The following is a 27866-nucleotide window of genomic DNA, read 5'->3' on the forward strand; positions in this document are numbered from 1 at the left end:
TAGTGAACGTAAACAGGAAGACACTAGGAGAGAGAGAGAATAACAGTGCATCAGGGATTGTGAAGAGTCTGAATGCTTGGAAACTAAGAAGCCAGCTTTTGTGCTGCCTGAAGGTTGTAGAAAGGACCTGGAGCGAAGCGGGGTAGGCTATCGTTGGTCCACATTCGGGTTGCTGTCTAAAGGACTGGTAAATTAGTAGCAAGACTCTGAGGAAGTTGAAGAACGTTATGTGTTTGACTTAGTGAATAAACACCTGTCTTTATTTCCTGTTAAACTGTATTGAGTTGTCTGCCTTTACGTTGAGTGCCTACCCTAGAGTTACAACAATATATAAGATGGCTTAATGGATAACTGCTGTAGTATGTAACCTATAGATGCTGATGGATGCATTTTATTAATAGCACTATAATATATAAACTGTAGCATTTAAATTAAAAACCCTAGTCTTAGATTTCTCGTTCTTTAAGCGATACAATATTCTTTCTCATTATGTTACACAAGTGATGTTTATCTTGTTATTGGTCCAGATACAAACAGTTCTCAAGCCACAAAGGAAATGACCCTAAAGATAATACTATCGTCCATCGTGGTTCAATGATAACTACTTTTGTTATCCAGGGGGCTGAGGGCTTTGCACTGGGGTTTTATGCCTCCTCATGTGGCTGTTGAGACCTATGTGGGCCCGGGATGTTCGGCTGCACATTTTAGCTAGTGTCATTGGCCTTGCTTTTCTTCTCTGGCGCGTTTCTTCTGTCTGCGCTGTTCTCTTTTCCTTAGCAACATGTGCGTCAGTTTTCACAGCGCGACGCCATGATGCTCTGTCATGTGCCTCTTGTCTCCCATGTGCCTGGGTCTATGCTGAATGCCGTCAGAGAAGCTTTGAGGGTGTCCCTGAAGCGTTTTCTTTGTCCGCCTTGCGAGCGCTTTGTCCATACAAGAGTCGTTTAGGGGTGCGGCGGTCTTCCATTCTGCAGACGTGTCCTGCCCATCGCAGCTGGGGCTGCATCACGATTGTGTGGATGCTTTGCAGACCCGCTCTTTAAAGGACTTTGGTATCTGGTATTTTTCTTGCCATTTGACACTCACTATTTTTCTTAGACATGTCATGTGGAAGTGGTTCAGTTTCTTTGCATGTTTTCTGTACACTGTCCACGTTTCTGAGGCATAGAGCAATGTAGGGAGGATGACAGCTCGATAGATCCCTAGCTTTGTATTTGTGGTGATACCTTGTCTGTTCCAGACATTTTTAGACAGTCTGCCATAGGATGCATTATCATTATCGATCTTTCCGAATCTGAAGCGAGTGCTACCAAGTTATGTGAATCCGTAAAGATAATTAAAAAGTAAGTTCCCCTTTCAGACCTTGTGGTCTATAGGGCAGATGATGTAAAGGTCATCTGTTTCTGTGGCCTACGGCCAGCACAACGACCAACCGCCTTTACTTTTCCCCAACTAACGTTAGGTACCCATTAGAGCTGGGTTGACTCAGAGGCGCCCGAAGATCCTGAAGTTAAAAATCCCAGTCTTCACCAGGATTCGAACCCCGGATCCCGGTTCGGTAGCCAAGCGCTTTGCCGCTCAGCCACCGCGCCTCCGTAAAGATAATTAATAGTGCACAAACGATATAGTCTAATTCTAAATAATCAGCCATATCTTCTAAAATACCGGGAACTGACAAGGGTTAGACACCATCTACTATGATGAATAAGACCAGCACACCACATAAGCTAACACTATACCTGTTTACGGTAACTTGACCTCTATATCCAAACTACACAATGGTCAATCTCACTAGACAAAACATTGATGGGTCATCCATAGAAAAAAAGTAAAATGTCGATTCATCCCGATAACAATTGTCATGTTCAATAAATAGACTTTAAAATAGTACGAAGACACTGAAGACTCTGACAGTGTAGACTGTAGACAGTCACACACACACATACATACATATAGGCTATATATATATATATTTGATGTTTGAATTTTATATAATAGATACCTTTACTAGATTGGACATTTTAAAGATAGGCCTACATTTTTAACACAGTAATCTCCTATTTGATTTTAAATTAAGAGATGATTTACAATTTACAAAGGATGGCTGCCTGGTCGTGCGGTTTGCACGCTGGACTGTCGTTCAGATTTATCGATGGTCCCGGGTTCAAACCCTGCCCGCTCCCATCCCCCGTCGTCCTGCGGGAGGTTTGGACTAGGAAGTAATTATCTTCAACTCTGAAGGAACATCCGAAACATGTAAAACATTTTACAACAATCCAAAAACAATAAAATACAATAACATAGAAAAAGAAAAGAAAGCAATGTTGAGAAACGTAAATGTAATTGTAACCTACAAAAAAAAAAGGGGGGGATTGGGGTTTATATATAGAAATAAATAAACAATACAATGTCAAGACGTTATGTTGAAAATATGTTGATGCCAAGTAAATAATAAACACTACTTACTAGTACTTAGTGCTACATGGGAAAGAACTTGGAAATTGTATTTTACATTTGACCTTTTAAAATACTTAGCCAATCAGCACTTTCTACACTCTGTTCACCGGATACAACATAGAACTAGCCATTAATTGCTATCCTCCATTTATGACAATCACCAAATAAGCCTGACATTTCTTTTAGGAAAGTAAAATTTCATGTGTGTTTCTTTATTACTATTGGCTGGTTCCATTTGTGGGCTAATAAATATTTTTTTAGCCTCCGGTTGAAAGGTTTTAGCCATATTTTTTAAGATAAATAAGATAAATATTTAGCAGCAATTTTACATTATATTATATTATACGTCAGAATTGGGAGTGAGTCCGAGTGACTACAGCACATTGCCAGGTGTCCTGAGGAGACATGGCATTGGTAATTGTAACTACAATGGCAGACTATTTCTGAAACTCTGCTACGAATTTAAATTTCTGATTACCAATGCTATGGAATGAGTCCGAGTGACTACATCACATTGCCAGGTGTCCTGAGGAGACATGGCATTGGTAATTGTAACTACAATGGCAGACTATTGCTGGAACTCTGCTACGAATTTAAATTTCTGATTACCAATGCTATTTCCCCCCCCCCCCAAAAAAAAAAGACAAAATTGGGGCCCCGCGCTCTAAACATTGGCATCTACTTGTAAAATGTTTTACATGTTTCGGACGTTCCTTCAGAGTTGAAGATAATTACTTCCTAGTCCAAACCTCCCGCAGGACGACGGGGGATGGGAGCGGGCAGGGTTTGAACCCTGGACCATCGATAAATCTGAACGACAGTCCAGCGCGCAAACCGCACGACCAGGCAACTTGAATATTGAATATATACTAGTGAAGCAATGCGATTTTGTTGAAGTAATGCACACCAGGATTATGCCGAATGTCGATAGTTAGGTCTATATAGAACATCACCTTGTTCGAGCCATGTTCAGCATTTCTATCAAAGCTCGAAAGAAAAAAAAATCTTCCTTAGGACAAGAAAAATAAATGTCGAAAGTTTGGTGGATGTACAGGACAAGTTTAGAGCCATGCTTGAGTCTAAATTCAGAACGACCCAGATGCAAACCAATTAAAACAGCTTCTCCAGGACGTAACAGACAGGGCAGTGAGCTACTGCAGCAGCACAACTGAGACTGTTTCGAGGAGAACAACAAGGCAGTCCAAGAGTTGTTCATTAAAAAACGCACCCACTACTGTTCCGTGCTCGCGAACCCAAACAGATATGAACACATGTCTCTGTACAGGGCTACGTGTAATACTATGCAGGCAAAAGTTTGCGAATTATATACAAATGGTGGCTGGAGCTTTCAGAAACATACAATGACACGCGAACGCAAGAGACAAGCGCTCTTTATATAAATCACTCCGTTCATCCTACAGCTCGACTATGGCGTCTCTAGGAAAAACAACCGACGGCCTCGTCAATTAACCAAAAAGGCTGACATAATACTTAAACTGTTGACAGAGCACTATTTCGACAGATGCGCTGGGTCGGATACTTATTCCACATGTATTTTGCTGTATTTTATTTTAAATTTAAATTAACGTAGCCCCTCCTATGGTGGTCATTCAAAAGTATGGGATCCACAGAATAGAACTGTCACTTGTTGCTAGACTAGCAGCTAGACTCTTTTGGGTCTCACGTAATCTATTTATTTGCCATAAAAATATGGTCCAAGATAGATTGCTTTAGTGTTGTACTTAACACACTTCCGGTGTGTCTTAAGATAAACTCCATAGATCTAGAATCTATACATTCTACTTATTCTAGATCTAGATCTTATAGATCTAGAGATTGAAGATCTATATCTAATCTAGTAGGTAGCGTAAAATGACAGTGACTTTAACTTTAAACTAGTCTATTTCTATAGATCTAGATTTAATGCATGACGCGTAGGACGTAGATATAGATCTAATCATCTTCTTTATTGAACTTAATTTTGAAGTAATAGTAACGACTAACGTCTGTAGAGTGTAGACTGTCACTCACCCAGACCCAACTCACTGACACTGTAGTGTAGACACTGTGTGAGTGTGACTGTACTGACTCAACTGACTGTAGTTAAGTCTGTATCAATGATCAGATCATATATAATGATAATATATCATATATTAATTATTAGTCAAGACTAATACTAATAAGTTAAATAAGATAACTTATAATAGATTGATAGATCTAACTAAATCTATTCATCTAAAAAAATCTAGTGAGTAGTGTGATCTAGGCTAGAGTCTAATAGTTATATATTATATATATAAGTTATAGTATTATTAGTATATTAATATTATAGTTATACAGTATACTAAGTTATAGTCTTAAGTACTAGAAAATACTAGATCTAGAATCTAGAATTCTAGATAGTACTTTACTAGGGACTATATAATAGTCACTAAAGTTGACTAGAGAGAGGCTAGACTCCTAGACTTGAAGTTGTTCTACTATTTGTTCTAGTATTCTAGATAGATAATTTAATAAATCGATATTATCTAGATCTATTTCTAGACTAGAATAAATTCAATTTCAATAAATAATTAAATAGATTATATATAGATGAGAAGTCTAGATTCTAGTCTTGTGAATATATATGTTGTAAAATGTTTGTTATACTGATACTCGGATAGTACTGATACTGATAGATCTAGATCTAGTAAAATCTAGTTAGAGTTGTAAATTAATAAAATTAAGTAACTAATCTATTACTCAAATTACTGTATTAGATTATTAGATTCTATTACTAAGTATTAGTATTACTAGATCTAGTACTGTAACTTACTAAACTAGTAATATTAAATATACTAAGGATTTAAAGCTCTAGAATACTCTAGATCTAGACTCTATAGGCCTATTGACTAGATATTATTATTGGTAATTAATTAGTATTAGTAACACTATATCATACTAGATTTAACTAGATCTAATAACAAATAAGATCTACTCTAATACTATCTGTAGTGACACTATAGTCGTATAGTCCTATAGTATAAAAAAAACAGACTATAACTATACTCTTTCTAGCTAACTTAACTTAATTTAAATAGTGATCATTAATAAACTTCTTAACTGTCTTTAGTCAGTTGTTACGTTTTGTTATATGATGAGACTCTAACAATATATCAACACCAAACGTCAACGTCCTAGTTTATAATTAATTTCCCTAGCGCTATTAGAGCATGGAATGGGTTGCCTGAGTCAGCCAGGACTTGGAGAATTTAAGTCATTGGTTAATATGCATGACGCGTAGGACGTAATCATCGCCTTTTTTTGAAGTAACATCTGTATTATATAAGATAAGATAATTTAATCATCATGAACACTGTAAACACTATTTCGTTTCTATTCCTCCATTTTGGTTCTCCCCTCCTTTCAACACGCATTTGCACCGTTCCACATTTACACTAACATATAAACTTCTTTACTGTCTTTAGTCAGTTTAATCTATTAGATCTAGAAATCTTCATTGTCGTTCTTTATCTTATATGTACTTATCTTAATCAATAGTATGATTTAGTGAAATGATTTGATGAAAAATTATTTTAACCCCAGCAAGTTTCTTTTAAATCTGAAAATACTAATCTACACAAATTATAACTGCAAAACTTCAAACGTAGGCCAGTGGTACAATTCATGTGAAACATAAACATAGTTTTGCTAAGGCTCAACTAAGATTGATGCTATATGAATACCCAAAAATGTGTATATATATATATATATATAACCCTAACCCTAAACCTGTATATATATATATATAGTTTCATCATGCAAAAATGCTTTTTTTTTTTTTTTTTATTTTTTTTTTATTTTTTTTTTAATTATCAAACCTAGGTGCTAACTTAGTGCTAAACACATGGTCTCATTTTAAATTGTACTACTACTTAACAGAATGTCATTCAATGCTCTTAGGATACTATATACTCTACATAGTGTAATGTTAAGTGTCTGAGTTTCTAATCTATAGTTTTTTATTCTAATTTATATTAGTATGTAACTATAATGTCAACAGTTTTTTTCTTCTTCTTTTTTTTTTTTTTATAGAATCAGAAGGATGATGGAAGAAATAGGTAAATAAATGGCTTTATACTTTTAAACAAGTTACACATCTTATTATAGGTGTAATTATCATTGCTAAGTATCAATAACAGTGTACATTTTCTATGTCTATGCTATCTTTATTAAGCAGTGTTTAAAAAGATATATATATTTCACTTTGACCGATGTATCAAATCTACTAAATATATTTATTTTACTTTGACCAGTGTATTAAATCTGCTAAATAAAATGTTTCTTTAAGATGAAGAAGTTGTAGAGAACCCAACCTTGAGGGCTGCCTTCAGCCTAGCACCTCTGCACCAGGGCCAGCCATTACAATGGGACTATGAGGTAATTATAAGCCATACATCATAAATCTCCCTCTACCTCACATATTATTATTTGAAAAGTTTCAACTGGAATGATTTTTTTTTAATCACCATAGCATGGTATCGGATACATCTTTATGTCTCGCATGTTTTGGATGTTTCATCAGAATGGAAGATTATTACATCCTAGCCAAAAAGGACGAAAGTAGCATGGTAGCTGAGTGGTAAAGCGCTTGGTTTCCAAACCAAGGGGTTCTGGGTTCAAATCCTGGTAAAGACAGGGATTTGTAATTTCAGGATCTTTCGGTCGCCTCTGAGTCCACCCAGCTCCTCTAATGAGAAACTGACATTAGTTGAAGAAAGTAAAGCTGGTTGGTCATTGTGCTGTTTAGCGTGGCCCTAAAGAAACAGATGACCTTTTCATCATCTGCCCTATAGATCGCAAGATCTGAAAGGGGGAAACTAGCTCAAACCGATGAATGGCAGAATGGTTTGAACCCTACACCATCAAGATGATAGTCCAGAGCGTATACTAATCCACAAGGAAGCCATCACTGTATTATTATAAATAGAAAACTGTACCATCACTGTTATTATAAATAGAAAACTATTAAGTAATGAATTTGGGCATCAAACTCACCCTTCTAAAATTTTCTGAAATCTAAATGATTCCAGCAACTCTTATATCATGCTACTAAACTAAAACACATCAACAATTGTTTCCAGAACATTTCTGAATTCTGTAGTAACCAAGTCACTAATTAGCCAAACAAAAATAAGCTAAATTTCACAAAGTGTTGATTCTGACTGGTTGAAAAGACAGGGTCACATGCCAACTGGCCAACAAAAGCTTCTAGAATAGTCCTTTGAAGGATTAAAAAAATCAATAAATATTAATGTGCCAGAGAAAATGTCTTTTTTTTTTTTATTTAGATTTAAAAATTTTTTTTTCATTATATTGTTATTCATTGTATTCAGTAACTGAATTCAGTATTCAGTTCAATAGATAATAATGTAATTAAAACTTAAGCTGATATTTGTGCCTTTTCACTCAACATGCTGTACATTTCTATGCCATTATGGGATATCATAAACCAGGACAAATTTGTACAAATGCTCCTTCTTCCTTAGTGCTATTAGAGCATGGAATGGGTTGCCTGAGCCAGCCAGGAAAACCAGTGACTTGGCAGAATTTAAGTCATTGGTTAAAATATATGACTAGATGCATGATGCGTAGGGCGTAATCTTCTTCTTTTTTGAAGTAACGTCTGTATTTTATAAGATAAGAAGAAGATCATATATCTTATAATAATTTTGCAATGTTAAATGTATTAGAATTATAATGCAGTTGTTGTAATACTAACAATATTATAAATCATAATGCAATTATGTTAGAATGCGAAGACTATTCTAATTCTAATCTATTAAAAAAAGTTACAACAGTAATGACAGCAAAATGTACTTGTTTTTAACAAGAAATAATGTGATGAGAAATGTACTTCCTGTGAGACGAAATGATTTTTTTGCCTTTCTTTCTCATAGGCTCACTTAATTGGGGAAAAAATCTTGAACAAAATGATTCACCTGTGTGAGATTTGTGAACTGCCTATCCTAGTTTATGGCCGCATGGTAAGTTTTAAGTTAGTCTAATATTTATGTCATCAAGAAAGAGGAATTAAAATATTTGTGGGGAAAAAAAAATTAAATCAAGTAAAATATAAAAAATCATTTAAAAACAAAAACAAAGCTTATTTAAAGGGGAAGAACTCTGCTCTTAAAACTATATCAATAATATTGTTACGTTTCTCTTTCTCCTAATCAGTCGTTCTGTAAACAACTGCTCAATAACATACAACACATTAACATATCAAGAACTCGCCTGTGTTTCCTGATGTCCATTGGTTGAGCCACTCCTCTTTGTGATTGTTGACTAACATTGACCTTAGGGTGAGGTAGTTTACAGGTCTGTCTGGCTGTTCCATAGATCCCTGCCTTTGATAGCTTATCTGCCTTTTCATTCCCCATGATGCCAATCTGTCCAGGGATCCACTGTAGTGTGATATTGATATTTAATTTTGATATCATCTGATGGATTATCACAATTAGTGTTGTCAACTCTCTTGGGCTGCTTGAGGTGTTGCTGTTTAGTGCTTGCAGAGTGAATTGGGAGTCTGTTGTTGCTTGAGCTTCTTCATATAATTTGTTTTCCACTGTCTGTAGTGCTATGGTAAATATACATTTTCAAACTTTTTTTTTTTGGAAAAAAGGGGGTGAGTTTTCTACACTTTCACAGGCCGGATCTGGCATATCTCGGTCATCATTGCGCTAAAGCATGAAAGATATGCTATTTAAATGCAATTGTCCTTCACATCATGACACATCAACTGGGAAATAAAATCATCATGCTTTGCACAGTAGTTCTCTGTACTGAAGAACACTGATAAAGAAATCCTTAGTTCAAGTAGCAGATAATATGATTTGATTGGTCCAAAGAAATGGACATTCAATTGGGCTACTAGTGTCGATCTCAGCCTTACTACTTTAGCAATAATAATGGTGGGAAGCGTGGTCGAGAGGCCAAGTGCACTTGAACTTGGCTTGGCTACCTAAAAGGGGGCTCGAGGTTCGACACCCGACTCGGGCAGAGTTGTGTTTACTGAGCGCCTAAAGGCAGCACGGAAAATCAACTCCTAGATACCCCCTCCCCCCACTGGTCCACAAATGAGATTGGACCAAAAAGCGCTCTGAGCATGCTATAAGCATGAAAGTAGCGCTATATAAAAGCTATAATAATAATAATAATAATATGAGTGCAAACAGGAACAACATTTACATACAAAACATACACACAGCCAGTTTTTAATGAATTATCCTTATATGCACTTCTCAGTGACGACACAAAATCTTGAAACACCCTGACCAACAGTGGAAACTAGAGCCATACTACATTTAGCACTTTCGTTTGTTTTTTCGGCCTCAAAATAGTGTGATACGAGAAAGTCATATTTCATCTTTTTGTCTGTTCAAGTCAAAATGTGAGAACTCATTGATGAGAATTGAAACACTTTTCTAAACACTTTGTTATCATCTTGTTTCAGCTACCCTGTAAACACATTTTCTGCTTTGGTTGTGCTAGAAAATCTGAGAAGGCTTGTAGAAGGTAAGTTTGATCTGAAAATAAATAGACTTTTCCAAAGAACTTGTGGTCTAATTGTGTTTTCATGGAAACCAAAATGAAAGTGTTGTTAGAAGACACTTATTATTGCAAGAGATTCATTTTAAGACACATGGGCTATTTTTAAAAGAAAAAAAAATGTCAGATATAATGCTTTAATTTTTTTTTTTGTCATATATAATGCTTTAATTAACATTAGTTGTTGTTTTTTTATCCGATGTAATGACCTTTTTTTTTTTTGTCAGATGTAATGGTAAAGTTCAGAAGGTGGAAAAGTCTGCATTGGGGACTGTTTTTGTCTGCACTCATGGGGCACCCAAGCATGACGTTCATGGATGTCGGAGAACCTACCTCTCTCACCGAGATCTGCAGTCTCACATCGCACACAGACACCAACCCAAGGCCCCCAGCACCAAGCATGTGCCCTCGAATCCAGTTGCCCAACAAGCACCTGTGCAGATGCCCTTGACCCAACAACAGGCAGCACAGCAGGCCTCCCAGAAGCAGATTCCAACTTCCGTTCAGTCCCACTTGCAAGCATCCAATATGGCGGTGCAGAGTTTGATTCCGGCATCCGGTCTAGCCCTTACCCATTCACAGTCCACAGGGCTACCAGTCAGCGGTCAGCAGATGAGCCCCATTCCACCTCTTATCCCTGGCTTAGGCGACCTCCGCCCATCCCCTGGGATATTGAGCCAAAACTCTCCTATGGCACAAGCTACTCAAAGCCCAAATACACTTCAACAAGGGCTTGCTCTGTCGTATGGTACAGCTGCCCAGCCAAACCCAGATATCTATAGAGCTTTAGAAATGACAGCATTGGGACAGCAACAGCCCCCAGCTCTTCAGCAAGGAATCGGGATGCACCTGGCTCTTCAAAACCTCCAGCAGTATCCAAAGACGCCGCAGTTTCCTGCATCCGCGCCCTTAATACCCCAGCTATCTCAAGGCATGGTGGCCCCACTGCATAATATGCCGCCACTGTCCCATCAGCATTCAGCTCTTCCTGTTCAGCAAAACTTGGATACGTATTCCAAGCCCCCCAACGTTCAATCCCCTTCTTTGTCTGCACCACAGTCTCGTAATTTAATAACTGTACCCATCCAAGATGAAGGACAATATCGGCCCCTCCCTTACGTTCCCCCGATGTCCAGTCAATCAAACCATCCTAGTTATCAGCAAGGGAGACCATTGACCTCTAACTCATTTTCAAGTTCTAACAATTATAATCTTATAAATACCCAAAATAATCTTATAAATACCCAAAATCAAAGCATTGGTCATCCTTCGGCTTTAGGTGGGGCTCAGAATATGGGTCACATGGGAGGAAGTCCAGCACAAAACATTAGCCACTCTCAGAACTTGAGTGTCCAGTCACAGAACTTAGCCGCCCAAGTTTCTAATCTTGTTGGTCTGACTCAGAACATGGTTTCTCATGCACAGACTCTGGGAGGTCAGGGTCAAAACATTAGCGGTAACTCTCAGTTGCAGTACCCGCCAGTGTCCAACAATGCCGGCTTGATGATCAATCCAAGACCCAACAATCCTCACTCCAGGCCATTGAATAGCACCCCAACAGTCAACCGATTCCAGCAGCACCCCCACTGGCAGAATCCTAGAGGGATCCAACCTAGAATGAGTCAAGGGCAGAACCGGCCTAGACCTGATAATCAGTTTAACCATGGCAACTACTACAGTTAACTGTTTTGATTTGACCTTCTATCAGATCTATGCGTTAGTTTCGCGAACTGATTATTAATGTACAGCTTTAAAAAGGTCTTGATGTATCCGCATATTTTTGTGACATGTAGAAACTAAAAGACTTTAATCTATGATGGTTAGAATTATATATTGCTTTCAGATTTATTAATTTTCTTGGCATTTTCTTGAATTGAGCAAAACAAGTGTTTAATTAATGCTTTTCAACTTTTTTTTGTAACGCCCTTCATATTGTGCACATCTTGAATCACTGATTCTTATAAATGTCACACAAGGTTTCAACATGAAATGCATCAACTGAAACTTTGGGAGATCCCTTTGTGTGTGTGTGTGTTTTTACCTCCAGAACTTGGCATTTTGAAATGTAAGACCAGAAGTATAAATAGTTCTAACTTTGGACTGATCTAATCAAAGTATTTCTTTGTATCTACAGAGTCATAGAAAATGTCATTATTAATCTTAAAAATGAAAGATGTTCCTTATAAAAAGAAGAAAAACATGTTAGTTCTCGATAGTTTGTCTTTCAAAGAGACATTATGGGGCCAGTATTTCAATAATGACCTCTTCACAAGTAGGCACCTTTGGAGTTTGGAAGGATTCTCTGCTGTTACTCCCCTGGGTGTGTTTCACTTCAATTTAATTCTGCTCTCCTGTTTCAGAAGACAAAAAAAAGTCAATGTTGGCCATGTGGAGATAGTTTACAGTAAGCGTCATCATTCCTGTAGTTTGGATGTGAGCTAAACAAGTGGCGTAAGTAGAGGAAAGGGGTCCAAATTCGAAAGTCTCCCCAGTCCCCCAAATGAATGTGATCAAAAAATTTTTACAATTAAATATTACGCCACTGCCATGTAATCTTGCTATTCACTTGGAGTAAAAAATACAGCATTAATCTAGATGATGTTATAGATGCCTTTGCTGCACAGGCAATATGAGTTGAGATTTGTCACTTGTGAAACATCTCGCAAATAAACAACGGTATTATTCATTTAAAAAGTCTTAATGATTATTTTTTGTTAATTGTACTTGTATACCGGTACTGTACTAATTGAAATTTAGACATATATTTATTAAGTACATTATCTCATGTCATGATGTCAATATGCAGGGGCCCCTAAAACTGGCAAGGCCCCCCCAGCCCCAATTCCCTAGCTACGTCTCTGGGCTGAACTATTAATAGATTGTTATTCTCTCTTATTCACTTCCACTCTTCCAGATCAAGTGCTGACTTCTTTCTGCAATCTCTCATAATTGTTTAGTTTGTCAGCATTTTCCAATATTATTATTTGCCAGTGTGCAGGGACCCACTGAAGAGTTGTAGAATTTTTTTTTTTTTTTAAAGGATTGAAAGACCACTATGACATCTGTTAGAATGATTATCTGTTTGGCGCATGTGGGTAGTTTATCTCTTTCTCTCTTTTAATATTTTCCACGTTCGATGGGAATATTCATTTGTGTTTCACTGCCCTGTTATGATTTAACTTTTTAGTATGTAATCAGGAAATGTTATATAAGGTAAAGCAACACTTAAAAGAACAAACATGATCACTGTGGCATTGGTTAACATGCATGACTAGATGCATGACGCATAGGACGTAATTATCATCTCTTTTTGAAGTAGCGTCTGTACTATATAAGATAAGAGGCTTCAGTAATTTTGTTTTTTCAATTAATAGGTTAAATTTTTGTATTTTTAACATTTTTAGAAAGAAAAATGGTTATCATTTATTTGCTCATGCGCTTACAGTTTGTACAGACTTAGCTCTAGATTTAATTGACCTTGTTTTAAAAATGTTTTGTCTTGTACATGAGTTGTGATGAGTTCTTTGACACACAGAAAAATAAATGTTCATTGGATAAAAATAATAAAAAGTATTAAACTAAACTATTTATTTGTTGGTTGTAAACTTGGTATTTTACTGCATGTATTACAAGAGAAGTGATGGCCAAGGTTGCTGTAACTTTTCTCAATCTTACTGATTGTTTAAAGTGTTGCAGCTTGAAAGTTGCAGATGTTCTTTGAGTTGCAGATGTTCTTTGAAAGTTGCAGATGTTCTTTGAAAGCTGCAGATGTTTTTTGAAAGTTGAAGATGAGTGCATCATGGCTTGCATAATCTTCAAATACAAAATTTAATAAAATACTCAGAAAGACACAAAGATAAAGGCACATTCCTCGTCCCATATGCTAGGACAAATTTGTACAAATTCTCCTTCTTCCCTAGTGCTATTAGAGCATGGAATGGGTTGCCTGAGCCAGCCAGGAAAACCAGTGACTTGGCAGAGTTTAAGTCATTGGTTAATATGCATGACTAAATGCATGACGCGTAGGACGTAATCATCTTCTTTTTTGAAGTAACATCTGTATTATATAAGATAAAGATAAGGGCCTGGAGGACAGCAATGTTAAACTCTGGACCAACAAGACAACAGTCCAGAGTGCATACCACATGCCAAGGTAGCCATCCACTCTCCATGCATTATTTCAAATCATGAACAACTTGTAATATAGACAAATAAATATTACTTATTAAATATTACTATTGTTACCAGTATTTGAAATATTCAAAAATAGTCACAAATATCTTTGAAATTATTGATATTCCTAAGCATATAAATGAGTAAAGCTTCATGTCAATTAGATACTAAACTCACTAAAAACTAAGTCATTGGGGTTATCAGGCTTGTTCTAACAGCACTCATAAAGTGTACTTGTATGAATTGATATTAAGTGTTTCTGTTGTGTTGTCTTTATATGAGAAAAGAGTCTTTGTAATCACAACAAATTTCCATAAGGATCAATAAAGCAGTCTTAACATAAGGAATGGATCTCATTCACCAATTGTAAACAAACATTTAGCCACGTGGTTCTCTATCTCTTCTATACAAAATATGTAATCCATAAAGGCTGTCACGTGATACTTTTTTTTTTTCATTGTTTTATCAATATTATCACGTGGCTAAATGTTTGTTAACAATTGGTGAATGAAGTCCATTAGAAATGTGTCATTTTATTAGGGGATGTTTTAATATTAGTAAGTTTTGGTTTAGTAAGTTTATTAAGATTACTTTAATTTTTTGTCTTCTATTCTAAACTGTCTTTAAGTTTAGTCATTTTTACCTATGGTCTTACTTTTACAAATGTGAATATTCATTTATAATGAAATTAACCTATTTTAGAGGTGTTTATTTATATGGACAGTTTCATATGTAAATCCAAAGATCTAACACAAATCTCTTTTTACCGCTTTAAAATGGTTTGCATACAATTTGCATATTTTATTTGAAAAACAAAAGGATACACTTTCGGAAGCCCAAAGGTAACAAACTGTTTTATAATACTTGTAGTTTCTGAGATCTGTTAGACATTGCCTTTGATTCTAAAGATTAAGACATTGTCTTTGATTCTAAAGATTAAGACATTGCCTTTGATTCTAAAGATTAAGACATTGCCTTTGATTCTAAAGATTAAGACATTGTCTTTGATTCTAAAGATTAAGACATTGCCTTTGATTCTAAAGATTAAGACATTGTCTTTGATTCTAAAGATTAAGACATTGTCTTGGATTCTAAAGATTAAGACATTGTCTTTGATTCTAAAGATTAAGACATTGTCTTTGATTCTAAAGATTAAGACATTGTCTTGGATTCTAAAGATTAAGACATTGTCTTTGATTCTAAAGATTAAGACATTGCCTTTGATTCTAAAGATTAAGGATGATAGCAGTATTTCATGTGACTATGCCAAAACCAAGTTGTGGCCTGCATATCTTGCCACATGATGCAAACAAAACCATTGTCGCCAGGGATTTATATGTTTTTATGGGCTGCACTACGGGCCTTTGGGTCTCAAGTGTATGTCCTGTGACTTTTATGAGAGCTCTTCACTTTCCTCTATGCCATTGATGGCACCTGGGTTGATCTTTATAGTGCTTCCTGGGGGGGAACACCTCTGTTACGTTGACACAGATGAGACCGCTCAATAGCTGGCTTTCCCTAAAAGAGTGGTTGGCACTAAAAAGGAAGCTATTTCTTACAATATTAAAAACAACTCTGGTTTTGACTGAACCGAATACACAGTCAAGTTCACTCCTTAAAAGTTGTGTTAACTAACCAAATACATACAAGAAGACAATGAGTTAGTGATGCCAATTTATTTTTCACATGAACATTATGACCAGGGTGACCCATTAGCTGGTGTTGTCACACAAGGTAACAGATTTCACATTCACCAAACAGATTGACAACAAAACAATTGGAAACAAAAAAAAAACAAACTATGACTTTACATTAGTAAAGAAAAAAAGACAACATAAAAAAAAACAAAAAAAACCTTCAGATATTACCAGGAAACTTAGCTCATAAATTACAGACGTTCCTTCAAGAAAGAGTAAGAAGGCCTGTTTGTGACAACAGATAAACATCCAGTCACAGACAACATTTTAATATTTCAGAATTTAATTGGGGGGGGGGGGGGGGTGTTAATTTCTTTTATTTCAAAAAAAAAAAGTTTTTAAGACTTCTGGGTGGGTAAACAATATTTCAATGAAACATCAAAAAATAAAACAGTATCTCATGAATAAATTAGTTTCTATACAGTAATGAATAACAAAAACTCTTTTTTTTTCAGCAATATTTCTAAGTAAAAGGAATTCAAGGTAGACAACAAGAATACTGCTCTGACTGGTCGGAAGATCAGATCGTGACACAACAGATCTACAAACCACATGCACACAATTCATGAACATCAACTGTTTCGAAAATAAATTCAAATTGTGAAACTAAAAATGTTTTTACTCATACTGGGTAATAATAATAAAAAAAAAATAGATACCAGTATATAGAAACAAGAGAATGTCAAACACAGTAATGCCAGGATCAGTTCTAGTTAGATAAAACTATGCAAAGTAAATCCAATGTACAAATGAATGAATAGGCCTACTTTGAGAGGTAATGTAATGGGTAAGTTCTCTATACAAGCTACTTTATTGGCTAGGCCTGCTGTACAAGATACCACCTATTATACAAGTTTATATACAAAGAACACAATGGTACAGTATATCAGGTAGAAACATTTGAATTATGCCCACTTTCTCATTTAACAGCTGCTTTTTTAATGTCACAATACTCAACGATAGTCTATTAGGTAAAAATTGTATAAAAGGAGGCTGAAGCACTATCCCCTGAAAATTTTTGACGACATTATCAACATGACAACTTCGAAAGGTAATGATGTATTGAAGGCACATTTAAATGAGACTTATGACTAACTCTTTGACAGGCAAATCCTGGTTCTGAGATGCAATCAATCCAACCGTTTATTTAAAGCAAACCATTCTATAAAGTTGACCATCAGATTAAATTTCCTAATAACTACTTACTTTAATCAGAGCTTAGAATGTACCAATCACATTCAGTCTATTGGCAGTTTATGTAAAATTGTACCCCCACATCAATGTGATGTTGGATGTGACAAACTTTGGTTTGCATTGTTGTAATGCGTAATGCTCTGGATAATGAAGATCTAATTAATTATTGCAAGCTCAAATTTTTTTAAAACTAATATGGTTTACAGAGAATTGTGAGCGATAATAACAAAAGGTGTTTTTAACAGCTAACTTTATTTCCATTTCTTCTTTATGACACAAGACATGCTAATACACTTTACATAAATGCAACAGGAAACAATCTTTTGATATTGGAACTCTTCAACCTCTTTGATGTCCACACAAGATATTCAACCGTTACAAACATCAGGGACATGTTTCTTTAAACCAGTTCAAACAGCAAATCATCCAGTTCCCCGTGATCCTCGTCATCATCATCGTCGCTACTGTCACTGCTGCCAGCGGGAGACAACTCTGCCAGGTCCAAGTCATCGGCATCATCTAAGTTATCCTCATCCACTTCACTGTCATCTAAGGTTTAAAAAAAAAAAAAATGAGTAAATTACTCTTTATACAACACTTTCCCAGACCTTTCAATTTATTGGCTCATCTGTTTCTATGAGGATGTCATGAGTCCAGCACAACGACCAACTGCCTTTACTGCCCCAACATATGCCCAGGTACCCATTTGAGTAGTGTGGACTTAGTTAAAAACCCAGGTCGGTCTTCACAAAGGATTCCAACTTGAAACCCCTCCATTAAGAGGACAAGACTTTTACCACTCAGCCATCATACCTCTTAACTTGTCATCTATATATTAAAAATATCGGAACTTTCATCAACATACATTTTTTTTTTTACAAACAAGTTGAAATAGCTTTAGATACTAGATTTTCCAGTTTGAAGCTCAATCTAAACAGCTAGTAAAATGTGCCCCACCCCAACCAATGCTTACGTATGAATGAGCTCAATTTCTTATTTGAAGCTAGTCACACTGACAGGAGCAAAAACAATGTTTTTAAAAAGCTCACCCTGGTCTGACGAAGCATCAACAAACTCGAGGACAGAGTCATCATCATCATCACCATCGCCGTCGTCATCATCATCATCATAATCATTGGGATCATCGTTCTGGGCATTATCATCATCTTCCTCAACCTGAAACATGGCGAAAATCAGAGCTGAAAACCTTGAGACTTTATAATGTTAGGAACTATTCTACGAGCATGACATCCAGATAGACATACACAGACTATACCAAGAATGTTAGGAACTATTCTACGAGCATGACACCCAGATAGACATACACTGACTATACCAAGAATGTTAGGAAATATTCTACGAGCATGACACCCAGATAGACATACACTGACTATACCAAGAATGTTAGGAACTATTCTATGAGCATGACATCCAGATAGACATACACAGACTATACCAAGAATGTTAGGAACTATTATATGAGCACGACACCCAGATAGACATACACTGACTATACCAAGAATGTTAGGAACTATTCTATGAGCATGACATCCAGATAGACATACACTGACTATACCAAGAATGTTAGGAACTATTCTACGAGCATGACACCCAGATAGACATACACAGACTATTCCAAGAATGTTAGGAACTATTCTACGAGCACGACACCCAGATAGACATACACAGACTATACCAAGAATGTTAGGAACTATTCTACGAGCATGACATCCAGATAGACATACACAGACTATAGCAAGAATGTTAGGAACTATTCTACGAGCATGACATCCAGATAGACATACACAGACTATACCAAGAATGTTAGGAACTATTCTACGAGCATGACATCCAGAGACTATACCAAGAATGCTAGGAACTATTCTATGAGCATGACATCCAGATAGACATACACAGACTATACCAAGAATGTTAGGAACTATTCTATGAGCATGACATCCAGATAGACATACACAGACTATACCAAGAATGTTAGGAACTATTCTATGAGCACGACACCCAGATAGACATACACAGACTATACCAAGAATGTTAGGAACTATTCTACGAGCATGACACCCAGATAGACATACACAGACTATACCAAGAATGTAAGGAACTATTCTACGAGCATGACACCCAGATAGACATACACAGACTATACCAAGAATGTTAGGAACTATTCTATGAGCATGACACCCAGATAGACATACACAGACTATACCAAGAATGTTAGGAACTATTCTATGAGCATGACATCCAGATAGACATACACAGACTATACCAAGAATGTTAGGAACTATTCTATGAGCATGACATCCAGATAGACATACACAGACTATACCAAGAATGTTAGGAACTATTCTACGAGCACGACACCCAGATAGACATACACAGACTATACCAAGAATGTTAGGAACTATTCTATGAGCACGACACCCAGATAGACATACACAGACTATACCAAGAATGTTAGGAACTATTCTATGAGCATGACACCCAGATAGACATACACAGACTATACCAAGAATGTTAGGAACTATTCTATGAGCATGACACCCAGATAGACATACACAGACTATACCAAGAATGTTAGGAACTTACACACAAAAAATGAATATAACAAAACAATCGCTGACCTGATCTTCTGGTTCTCTGTTTTTACCAATTTCATAAATACGACAAAAAGCTTCCTCCGATTCTGTATCATTGTGGGAGGTATTCTTGAAATAGACAAAATTTAAATCATAATAATAATATAGAAATATATAATGTAGAAATACTTATATTTCTCATATATTTTAAAGTTTATTATTTAAAACATACTTGTCTTCAAGCTTAAGAATGAAAAAATTGATTCAATAAATAAATAAAAAGCTATTCTTAGAAAGATACCAACTCAGAGAATATGTAAGAACAACAAAAAATATTTAAAAAAACAACAAACAAATAAGGAACATAAACGAAATAAACAAGCAATGTACCTCAATGACTCCTATATAAAAATCATTTCTGTCTATGGCCACATCAAAGATACTGTTGGTCTTTAAATCAAATGTTCCTGAGAGAAAAAGTGTCACGATTCATCAATACAATAAATTGATTCTGACAACAGTCGGTAATGAAAGGTAAGGGTGTGAGGCTGAGCTGCTCTGCACATGGTAAGTGAGACAACTAAACTGTAACAAAAACATTTCTATCAAACAGAGCACAATTTTCTAAAGAACTCTCTAATTGGAAAAAGTCCTGTTCCTCTGGGATGTACAACAAATTATTTATCGCCTCCACTGCCAAAGTTGAGAAATGCTGGTGTCTGTTATTATCATTTTCAACCTTTTTTTTTAAATATGAAAAAAATATATTTTAATTGTTTGTTTATAGGCACAGATGCCATTTAGAAATTGTACATTGAATATAGATGATTTGTGTCAAAAGATCATAGATACTGTGCATATTGGTCAATTTCAAAATGTCCTGTTTGGAGACATGAACCCTCCAGGAGATGCACATTATATGTCGCTGGCAGCATAAGTGAAAACTATTCAATCTCAATGTTGAGCAGCTCTCACTACCATAAGGAAGAGGGATCACTATACAGGCCTTGTAGACTAGCATTTTGGTCGCTGTGGTCAGTTCGGCTTGGAGAGTTTCACCAAAACTTTTCCAATTCTTTTTGTCATCTCAATAACTAAATTTAGATTGCTGGCAGTAGTTGAATGGACAAGCCACCCGTATGCCAGAGGGAGAAATTCCTACAAGTCACCCGTATGCCAGATGGAGAAATTCTTAAGTACATCCACTATGCTGAGGTTGCAGAGGGAGTTTGACCCAGGGGGAAACAGTGATACAGACAATAGACATGTTAGGCTTGCACAAGATGGAGCCACTCACCAATGTTGGTATAATCAATAGCATCAAAAGTTCTCAGAGTGGAAGCATAATCTCTTCTGGTCATCAGGTCACTGTTGCCAGACATCTCATCATCAACTTGAATAGCTGCAACCAAACAAGGGAACAGCAAGAATCAAACATCACTCCATCAAACATCACTCCATCAAACATCTTACTAAATATTTAATACCCAAAACAGCGTTTGCCTTAAATTACAATGATAATGTTATCCGAAACAAAATGGTTGCTCAGTGTGGAGTGACCTTACCGTAAATGACATCTCCATTATGATTAAACATAATCTGACACTGGTCTAGTGCAGGGACTGTGTGCAGGAGTCGGAATGTTCGTATGTCCCACTATATCTTAGAGTTAAGACAATAACCAAAACAAGAACAGGAAAGACAAAGTCATGGAAGTAACAAGCTCTTATATCTTATCTTATCTTATATAATACAGACGTTACTTCAAAAAAGAAGATGATTACGTCCTACGCGTCATGCATTTAGTCATGCATATTAACCAATGACTTAAATTCTGCCAAGTCACTGGTTTTCCTGGCTAGCTCAGGCAACCCATTCCATGCTCTAATAGCACTAGGGAAGAAGGAGTATTTGTACAAATTTGTCCTAGCATATGGGACGAGGAATGTGCCTTTATCTTTGTGTCTTTCAGAGTATTTTATTACATTTTGTTTTTGTATTTGAAGATCATGGTTCAGTGTTTTATGTATGATTGCTACATTACTTTTGAGCCTTCTGTACTGAAGGCTTTCTAAATTTAGTGATTTTACTAAAGGTGTTACTCTAGTCAAATGTGAATATTCGTTTGTTATGAATCTCACTGCTCTATTTTGTGTCTGTTCCAGTTTGTTTTCTTGAGTTGAGGGGTCCCAAACGGAGGATGCATATTCTATTATTGGCCTAACCAAGGTTAAATAACATTTTAGTTTTATGTTCTTCTTTGATTTATAGAAATTTCTTTTAATAAATCCTAATGCTTTGTTTGATTTTTTTGTAGTTTCATCAATATGTGGATTCCATGATAGTTTTTCATTTATTATAACACCTAGGTATTTTGCGTTTTTAGTCTGTGTTACTGGTTTGCCATGAATAAGATAAGTGGAATTAATTTGTTTTAGTTTTTTTGTTACTCTTAACAACTGACATTTTTCTGGGTGGAAAGACATGCTCCAATTTGATTCCCATTTCTGTAATTCATCTAATTCTCTTTGTAAAATATCTGTGTCCTGTGTTGTTTTTATTGTTCTATATATTATGCAATCGTCTGCAAATAATCTGACTTTTGTTCCTGAGGTAATGCAATTTGGTAAATCATTTATGTAAATTAAAAATAGTAGTGGACCCAAGACTGTTCCTTGAGGTACACCTGAGTTTACTGTTATCTGTGTTGATTTAGAGCCATTTATTATTACAGTTTGTTCTCTCCCTATCAGAAAATCTTTAATCCACTGATGCAGTGGACCATTAATGCCGAAATATTTTAATTTTTTAAGCAAACTATGGTGGTGAACTTTGTCAAAAGCCTTAGAAAAATCTAGTAAGATAGCATCTATTTGTTCACTATTATCTAAACCTTTTGAAAAATCATCAATTAGTCCTATTAGTTGTGTTTCACATGATCTATATTTCCTGAAGCCATGTTGGTATGGTGTGAGGACATTATGTTTGTCTAAGTGGTTTATGATGTTGCTACATATTATGTGTTCTAGGATTTTACATGTGATGCTGGTAAGTGATACTGGTCTGTAGTTTCCTGGGTCAGATTTTTCTCCTTTTTTAAATAGGGGGGTGACATTAGCTTCTTTCCAGTCCTTTGGTACTCTGCCCTGGTTAAGTGAAGCCTGAAAGAGTATTTTGAACACTGGGGCTAGCTCATTGCTTAGTTCTTTGAGTAATCTAGCTGGAATACCATCAGGTCCAGAAGCTTTATTTGGTTTGGTGTTGGCTAATAGTTTTTGAATTCCATTTTCTTGTACTACTATATCTTCTATGTTGTTTACTTGGTTCAAATTCAGTAATATGTCTTTGTCTCCTGGGGCTGAGAATGCTGATGCAAGGTATTTGTTTAGGATGTTTGCTTTAGTTTCATTATCATTATGTATTATGTTATGTTCGTCTTTTAATGGCGCTATGCCTGTTGTTTCCATTTTCTTAGACTTAATGTATGACCATAGGTTTTTGTTGTTATCTTTAGATATTACATTGTTTATGTATTCACTCTGCAGCTGTCTGCTTACTTTTTGGGTTAAGTGTTTAATTTTTATATACTTTTTGTAAACTCTTTCTGCATTAGTTTCTTTAAATTTTCTATATAGGTTTTCCTTCTGTTTACAAAGCTTCTTTAGTCTATTATTAAACCAGCATTTATTTATTTTGTTTGATGTGTATTTAGTTGGTATATGATTTTCTATAATGCTTTTAAGATGGTTTTTAATGAAATTCCAGAGGTCATCGACTGGTTGGTTAATGTCTTTTTCTGATAAGAATGTTTGTTGAAAGTTTAGTGCAGCTTGGTGTAGTTGTGTCAGGTTACATTTATTCCAGAGTAAGATTTTTCTTTTGGGTTTTGTATTGGCTACTGCTTTTATCTGACTGTGTATTTTTATGATCTCATGGTCTGATAGACCAGGGATAATTTCATAATCAACTACTAATCCAGGTCTGTTGGTTAAGAAGAGATCTAATGTGTTGTTTAATCTAGTTGGCTTTTTAATAATTTGATCTAAACTTAGGTTGTGTAAAGTTTCTATGAAAAGCTCATTTATGTCCTTAAGGTTTTGGTGTTTATCTATGGTTAGTGTTTTCCAATTCATATCAGGTAGGTTGAAATCACCCATAATCCAAAAAACTGCATTTTTATTTGTCTCTTTAAGTGTAGTAATCTGATTACATAGTTCCTGCATGTATTCTAAACTAGAATTTGGTGGTCTGTAAATGCTGCCTATTATTAGGGATGTTGAGGTGGTATTAATTTTACAAAATGTTGATTCTACATTTTTTGAGTTAGGTAAGGTAATTTCTTCTGCTATAAGAGTGTTTTTTATTGCTAAAAGAACTCCTCCATGATTATCAGCCCTATCTTTTCTAAAAATTTCATAATTACAATTGAAAATTTCTGCATTATAAGCTCTTAAATTACATCACTAATTGTTGAATTACAATTTATTTTAATTTTTGTGTGTTTTTCTCTTACTTTCTGTCCTGTTAATTTATTAAGCAGGCTAATGTATTGGTTGTAAAAATAATTTCTAATTAGACTGGTGTATTTGTCAAATCTGATGATTTGTAGACTGATATGTCTGATCAAAAGGATACAATTTCACTATTAATGACCACTTCCAAACCTCTCGGATGGAAGCAGCCACTCGTATACTGATTAAATTTGTCAAATTTGTAGATCATTTTTCCAGATCTTACATCCCACAGATTGCCATCATTGAGCACCAGGTCATCTGTTGGGTTAAAAGAGGCCTCATTGTATTTGTAGTTATTGGCTTTTTTCTCATCGTAAAATGTTTGCACCACACTGGATGTAGATGTGTCATAGATCTAAAAGAAAGGCAGGTGATCATTTAATAATTTGAAAGATTTGTCATAGATCTAGAAAAAAGGCAGGTGATCAAAACGTTTCAAGAATTTGAAAACAAATTTGTTATTAACTCAACTTGAGACTAACTAAATGTGAAGAACAAACAAATGTTTGGAGCAATGACCAGAGAGAGAAAAATAATTCAGATTTGGTTGATGTGAAAATATTCACCACTTTACCTTAGCCACCATTTCCTTTGTTGCAATAAATCTGTCTGCACTCTGATTGGCCAGGTTGGCAATATGTTCATCAAAGCGATATCTAATGATAATTAGAGAAATACAAATTACTATTCTGAATGGATAGATGGAAGTAAACAGCTATAATTGTCTTTATTTCATAAAAACCAATCATTAAAAAAATGTCTACTTGGATGGAAATAGCTAAATGATAGTATGCTGGCTATAACTGACAGCAATAATAACCCATTAGAGTTTGGAGTGCAGTATTTTAATAAAGGGCACAGCTGTGGCCAACAACTTTTGAGATATCTTCTTCATCTAGCCATCTTTTTGCTGCTCTCTTGCAGTAAAAGTAGGGTGTTGTTCTTCTCATCTGCTCTGCGCTCCCAAAATGAGTCTGGGTTGTTGAGTAGCCAGCTTTTCTTATTTGATCAGCACTGCCATACAGAGTCTTGGTTGTTGCTGCAATATTGTCTGTCTGAGGTGAATTAGAATGGGGCATTCAAAAAGGGTAGGTTTGACAGTAAGGGTGGGCGCAGTGGTGAATTTAGGTTTAGGTGTGGGTCCTGTTCTTAGTTAAAAGATTGCTTTTTGATGGGGGTGGTGCTGGGAGACACCCCTACTATACACTTTAATTTTGATACATATGATATGGCCATAGTCTGATGGATTTTACAACCACAACTAAGGATATATATATGGTCTCCTAGTGTTGTAACCACTTACTTGAGAGAGAGGTCTGGGTTAGTGCGGGAAAAGTTCCACAATGCACAGTTCTGGGATGCACCCCATGTACTCGTAAACACAAGATCTGGATTCTAAAAGAGAACCAAAGGATAACAATGATAATTAGTATTAAGACTATTAGAAACATTTGTCAACATTGACTAATGTTTACAAAATATAGAGCTCTTATAATACTATACTATCTAAAAAGAGACATAATAGAGTCCAATCAAAATCCCCATTGGTGCTAGATAGTATACCAATGTCTAATTTTTACAAAATAGCTCATATACATCATCTAAAAAAAAAAAAGCTACTAGTCGCAATTCAACTTAGTTCCAGTTACTGTCCTGTGTTCAACATTTCCTTTACCTATTGCAATGTAACACACTTGCATTGGGTAACATTGTTCTACTTAAAACCTTATAAGATATAAATGTCAATGTGCCCTCAGGTAGAGTTGGTGGTAGCAGTACAGCTGACTAATGACCCAATAACGCCAAACCTAACCATGTGAGTATCTTTTTCTTAAAACTTTGAGGTGTTCCTCCTCCAAAAAAGATAATTACAGCAAAGGGGCATCGATGTGTGAATCTAGGTAACCAGAGAGTTTATGTACACAGACTCACCACTTTTGATGTACTTATGTGTATGATAGGTGAAGAATGACACACTGTGCTATAGAAGTCGTTCTGTGGAATGCAATCACATGAGGCTCAATCTCATACAACTATTGACAAATCTAGTAAAATGATAGCTTTGATAATTTTCAAGAGAACAAGTTACATTTTTAAAATTTAATTAATAGCGTCTCATGTTTCATATTTAGTTTTATAACATCTAAATCTAAGCCACTATATCATAAAATCCGATAAACTAATATTAAGAATTATCAAGGAAATGTTACCCCGCTGGAAGCAATATTCATGACCCTGAGATCCCCTGTGAATGATCCAATTAAAATGTTGTCAGCTGCACACTGGAGATGAAAAAGAAAATCCAATAAAACAGACATCCACTTTGGGAAAAACAAATTGTTAGCAACCAAGTTTTTCTTCTTCTTCTTCGTTCTCATTGTTATGTTGGAGCGTTCAGATGACTAGACCAATACATGAGATGAACTGCGCAGTGGTTTCCAAATCAGGGAGCTCTCCATGTAGTTTTCTTTCTATTGGGGTGATTTAGGGCCAATGTCTTATATGGGCCTCTTGGTAAAGAGAGCAGTTTTGGAGGACGTGGTCGGCATTATCTGGTGATACTCCACATGGGCAGATTTCACTGGTTCCAATTTTGAGCTTCCGGTACATGTGTTGTCGCATTCTGTTGTGTCCGGTCCTGAGTCGAAAGATTAGACCTTGGTCTTGTCGGGATAGCTTATAGTAAGCGTCATCTTTCTTGTGATTTGGATGAGAGCTCATCTATTTCTCATTTTATTTACAATTAATTTCTTCCATTCTTCTGGATAGAGTGCAGAGTTTATTTGTGAGTTAGTTCTCCCACTCTTGGCGCGTGTGTCAGCCTTCTCATTTCCTTCTAGTTCTAATGAAATCTTGACATTGCTTACCCAAAATAAAAAAATAATGATTTTTAAAGTACAATGCAACCAAGTACTTTAGAGAAAATGACTAAATGGAGATGAAAATAGGAATGATTTAGTTCATGTGAATTGGCACAACAACCAAATAGTTTGCAGTTAACAAAGTCATTCTACTAAGATGCTTTAAATCTATCAATAATTATAATAAATAAAGATATTAGTGATGATTTATGATCAGTGAGTCAAACTTCTTCTAGCAAGAAGACATTTAGCAAATATTTGAAAAAAACTTACATCAAAAGCACAACAAGCCAAACCATCACCAGCACTGTCTCTAAAACTTGTGAGTGGACACAATCTAGACAGAGAAGAATGCAGAACATTTGTTGAGCAAGGATATTTAATACCACTTCGGACTCGAAAACAAGCCTTATATCTATATCATATTCACTTATTCACCTATTGCCAAGACTATATTTATATATATATGTCTGGAGACTGAGTAAAATATAGTCTTGCCAATAGGAATAAAAAGAGAATACTATTTGTACCATAAAACTATTCAAACTATTTTGCTAGGTAAATCACACAAAACACACAAAATAATACCACTAACCTGCTATGTATGTATCGTCTATCTAAAAATTGGCCCTTAGGTCCGCCGTAAGGTGGCCGAATCTGTAACACAAGCGTAGCGTGACATTTCATAAATAAAAAAAACACCAAAAAAATAAATAAAATTCATTTTGAAATGCAAGTCTCATCTGTAGGTCCAAAATAAATCATCAACAGTCTTTAACTTTAATC

At 35.6% G+C, this 27866-nt stretch overlaps 2 protein-coding genes across 6 annotated transcripts in view; one reads left to right on the top strand and one right to left on the bottom strand.

Annotated features, from left to right (window-relative positions):
- Nucleotides 1–13: 13 nt before the first annotated feature.
- LOC106052382 (E3 ubiquitin-protein ligase Hakai-like) lies at nucleotides 14–13570 on the top strand. Of its 4 annotated transcripts, none has more exons than XM_056027500.1 (6): nucleotides 14–187; nucleotides 6532–6557; nucleotides 6788–6876; nucleotides 8397–8483; nucleotides 9953–10014; nucleotides 10275–13570. In XM_056027500.1, the coding sequence occupies exons 2-6, from the start codon at nucleotides 6542–6544 to the stop codon at nucleotides 11728–11730; spliced, it is 1710 nt and encodes a 569-aa protein (XP_055883475.1). In that variant the 5' UTR covers nucleotides 14–187; nucleotides 6532–6541; the 3' UTR covers nucleotides 11731–13570. The 4 variants fall into 4 exon arrangements, with proteins under 4 accessions (XP_055883475.1, XP_055883474.1, XP_055883473.1 ...); XM_056027499.1 differs by lacking the exon at nucleotides 14–187 and adding an exon at nucleotides 4210–4319; XM_056027498.1 differs by lacking the exon at nucleotides 14–187 and adding an exon at nucleotides 4210–4315.
- A 2311-nt stretch (nucleotides 13571–15881) lies between these two features.
- The window catches only part of LOC106076324 (DDB1- and CUL4-associated factor 1-like), a 32796-nt gene continuing 20811 nt past the window's right edge, over nucleotides 15882–27866 (bottom strand). For both annotated transcript variants that reach the window (XM_056026959.1, XM_056026958.1), the window contains exons 27-39: nucleotides 27676–27737; nucleotides 27354–27417; nucleotides 26430–26501; nucleotides 26152–26214; nucleotides 25523–25614; nucleotides 24794–24875; nucleotides 24341–24574; nucleotides 21271–21361; nucleotides 21003–21107; nucleotides 20096–20172; nucleotides 19751–19834; nucleotides 18161–18287; nucleotides 15882–17660 (exon numbers count right to left, since the gene is read on the bottom strand). In XM_056026959.1, coding sequence (XP_055882934.1) covers nucleotides 17512–17660; nucleotides 18161–18287; nucleotides 19751–19834; nucleotides 20096–20172; nucleotides 21003–21107; nucleotides 21271–21361; nucleotides 24341–24574; nucleotides 24794–24875; nucleotides 25523–25614; nucleotides 26152–26214; nucleotides 26430–26501; nucleotides 27354–27417; nucleotides 27676–27737 — 1302 coding nt within the window. In that variant the 3' untranslated portion in view covers nucleotides 15882–17511. The remainder of the gene's footprint in view (nucleotides 17661–18160; nucleotides 18288–19750; nucleotides 19835–20095; nucleotides 20173–21002; nucleotides 21108–21270; nucleotides 21362–24340; nucleotides 24575–24793; nucleotides 24876–25522; nucleotides 25615–26151; nucleotides 26215–26429; nucleotides 26502–27353; nucleotides 27418–27675; nucleotides 27738–27866) is intronic.

This window comes from Biomphalaria glabrata, chromosome 4 (genome assembly GCF_947242115.1).
Source record: "Biomphalaria glabrata chromosome 4, xgBioGlab47.1, whole genome shotgun sequence".
In the NCBI taxonomy this organism is placed as follows: domain Eukaryota; kingdom Metazoa; phylum Mollusca; class Gastropoda; family Planorbidae; genus Biomphalaria; species Biomphalaria glabrata.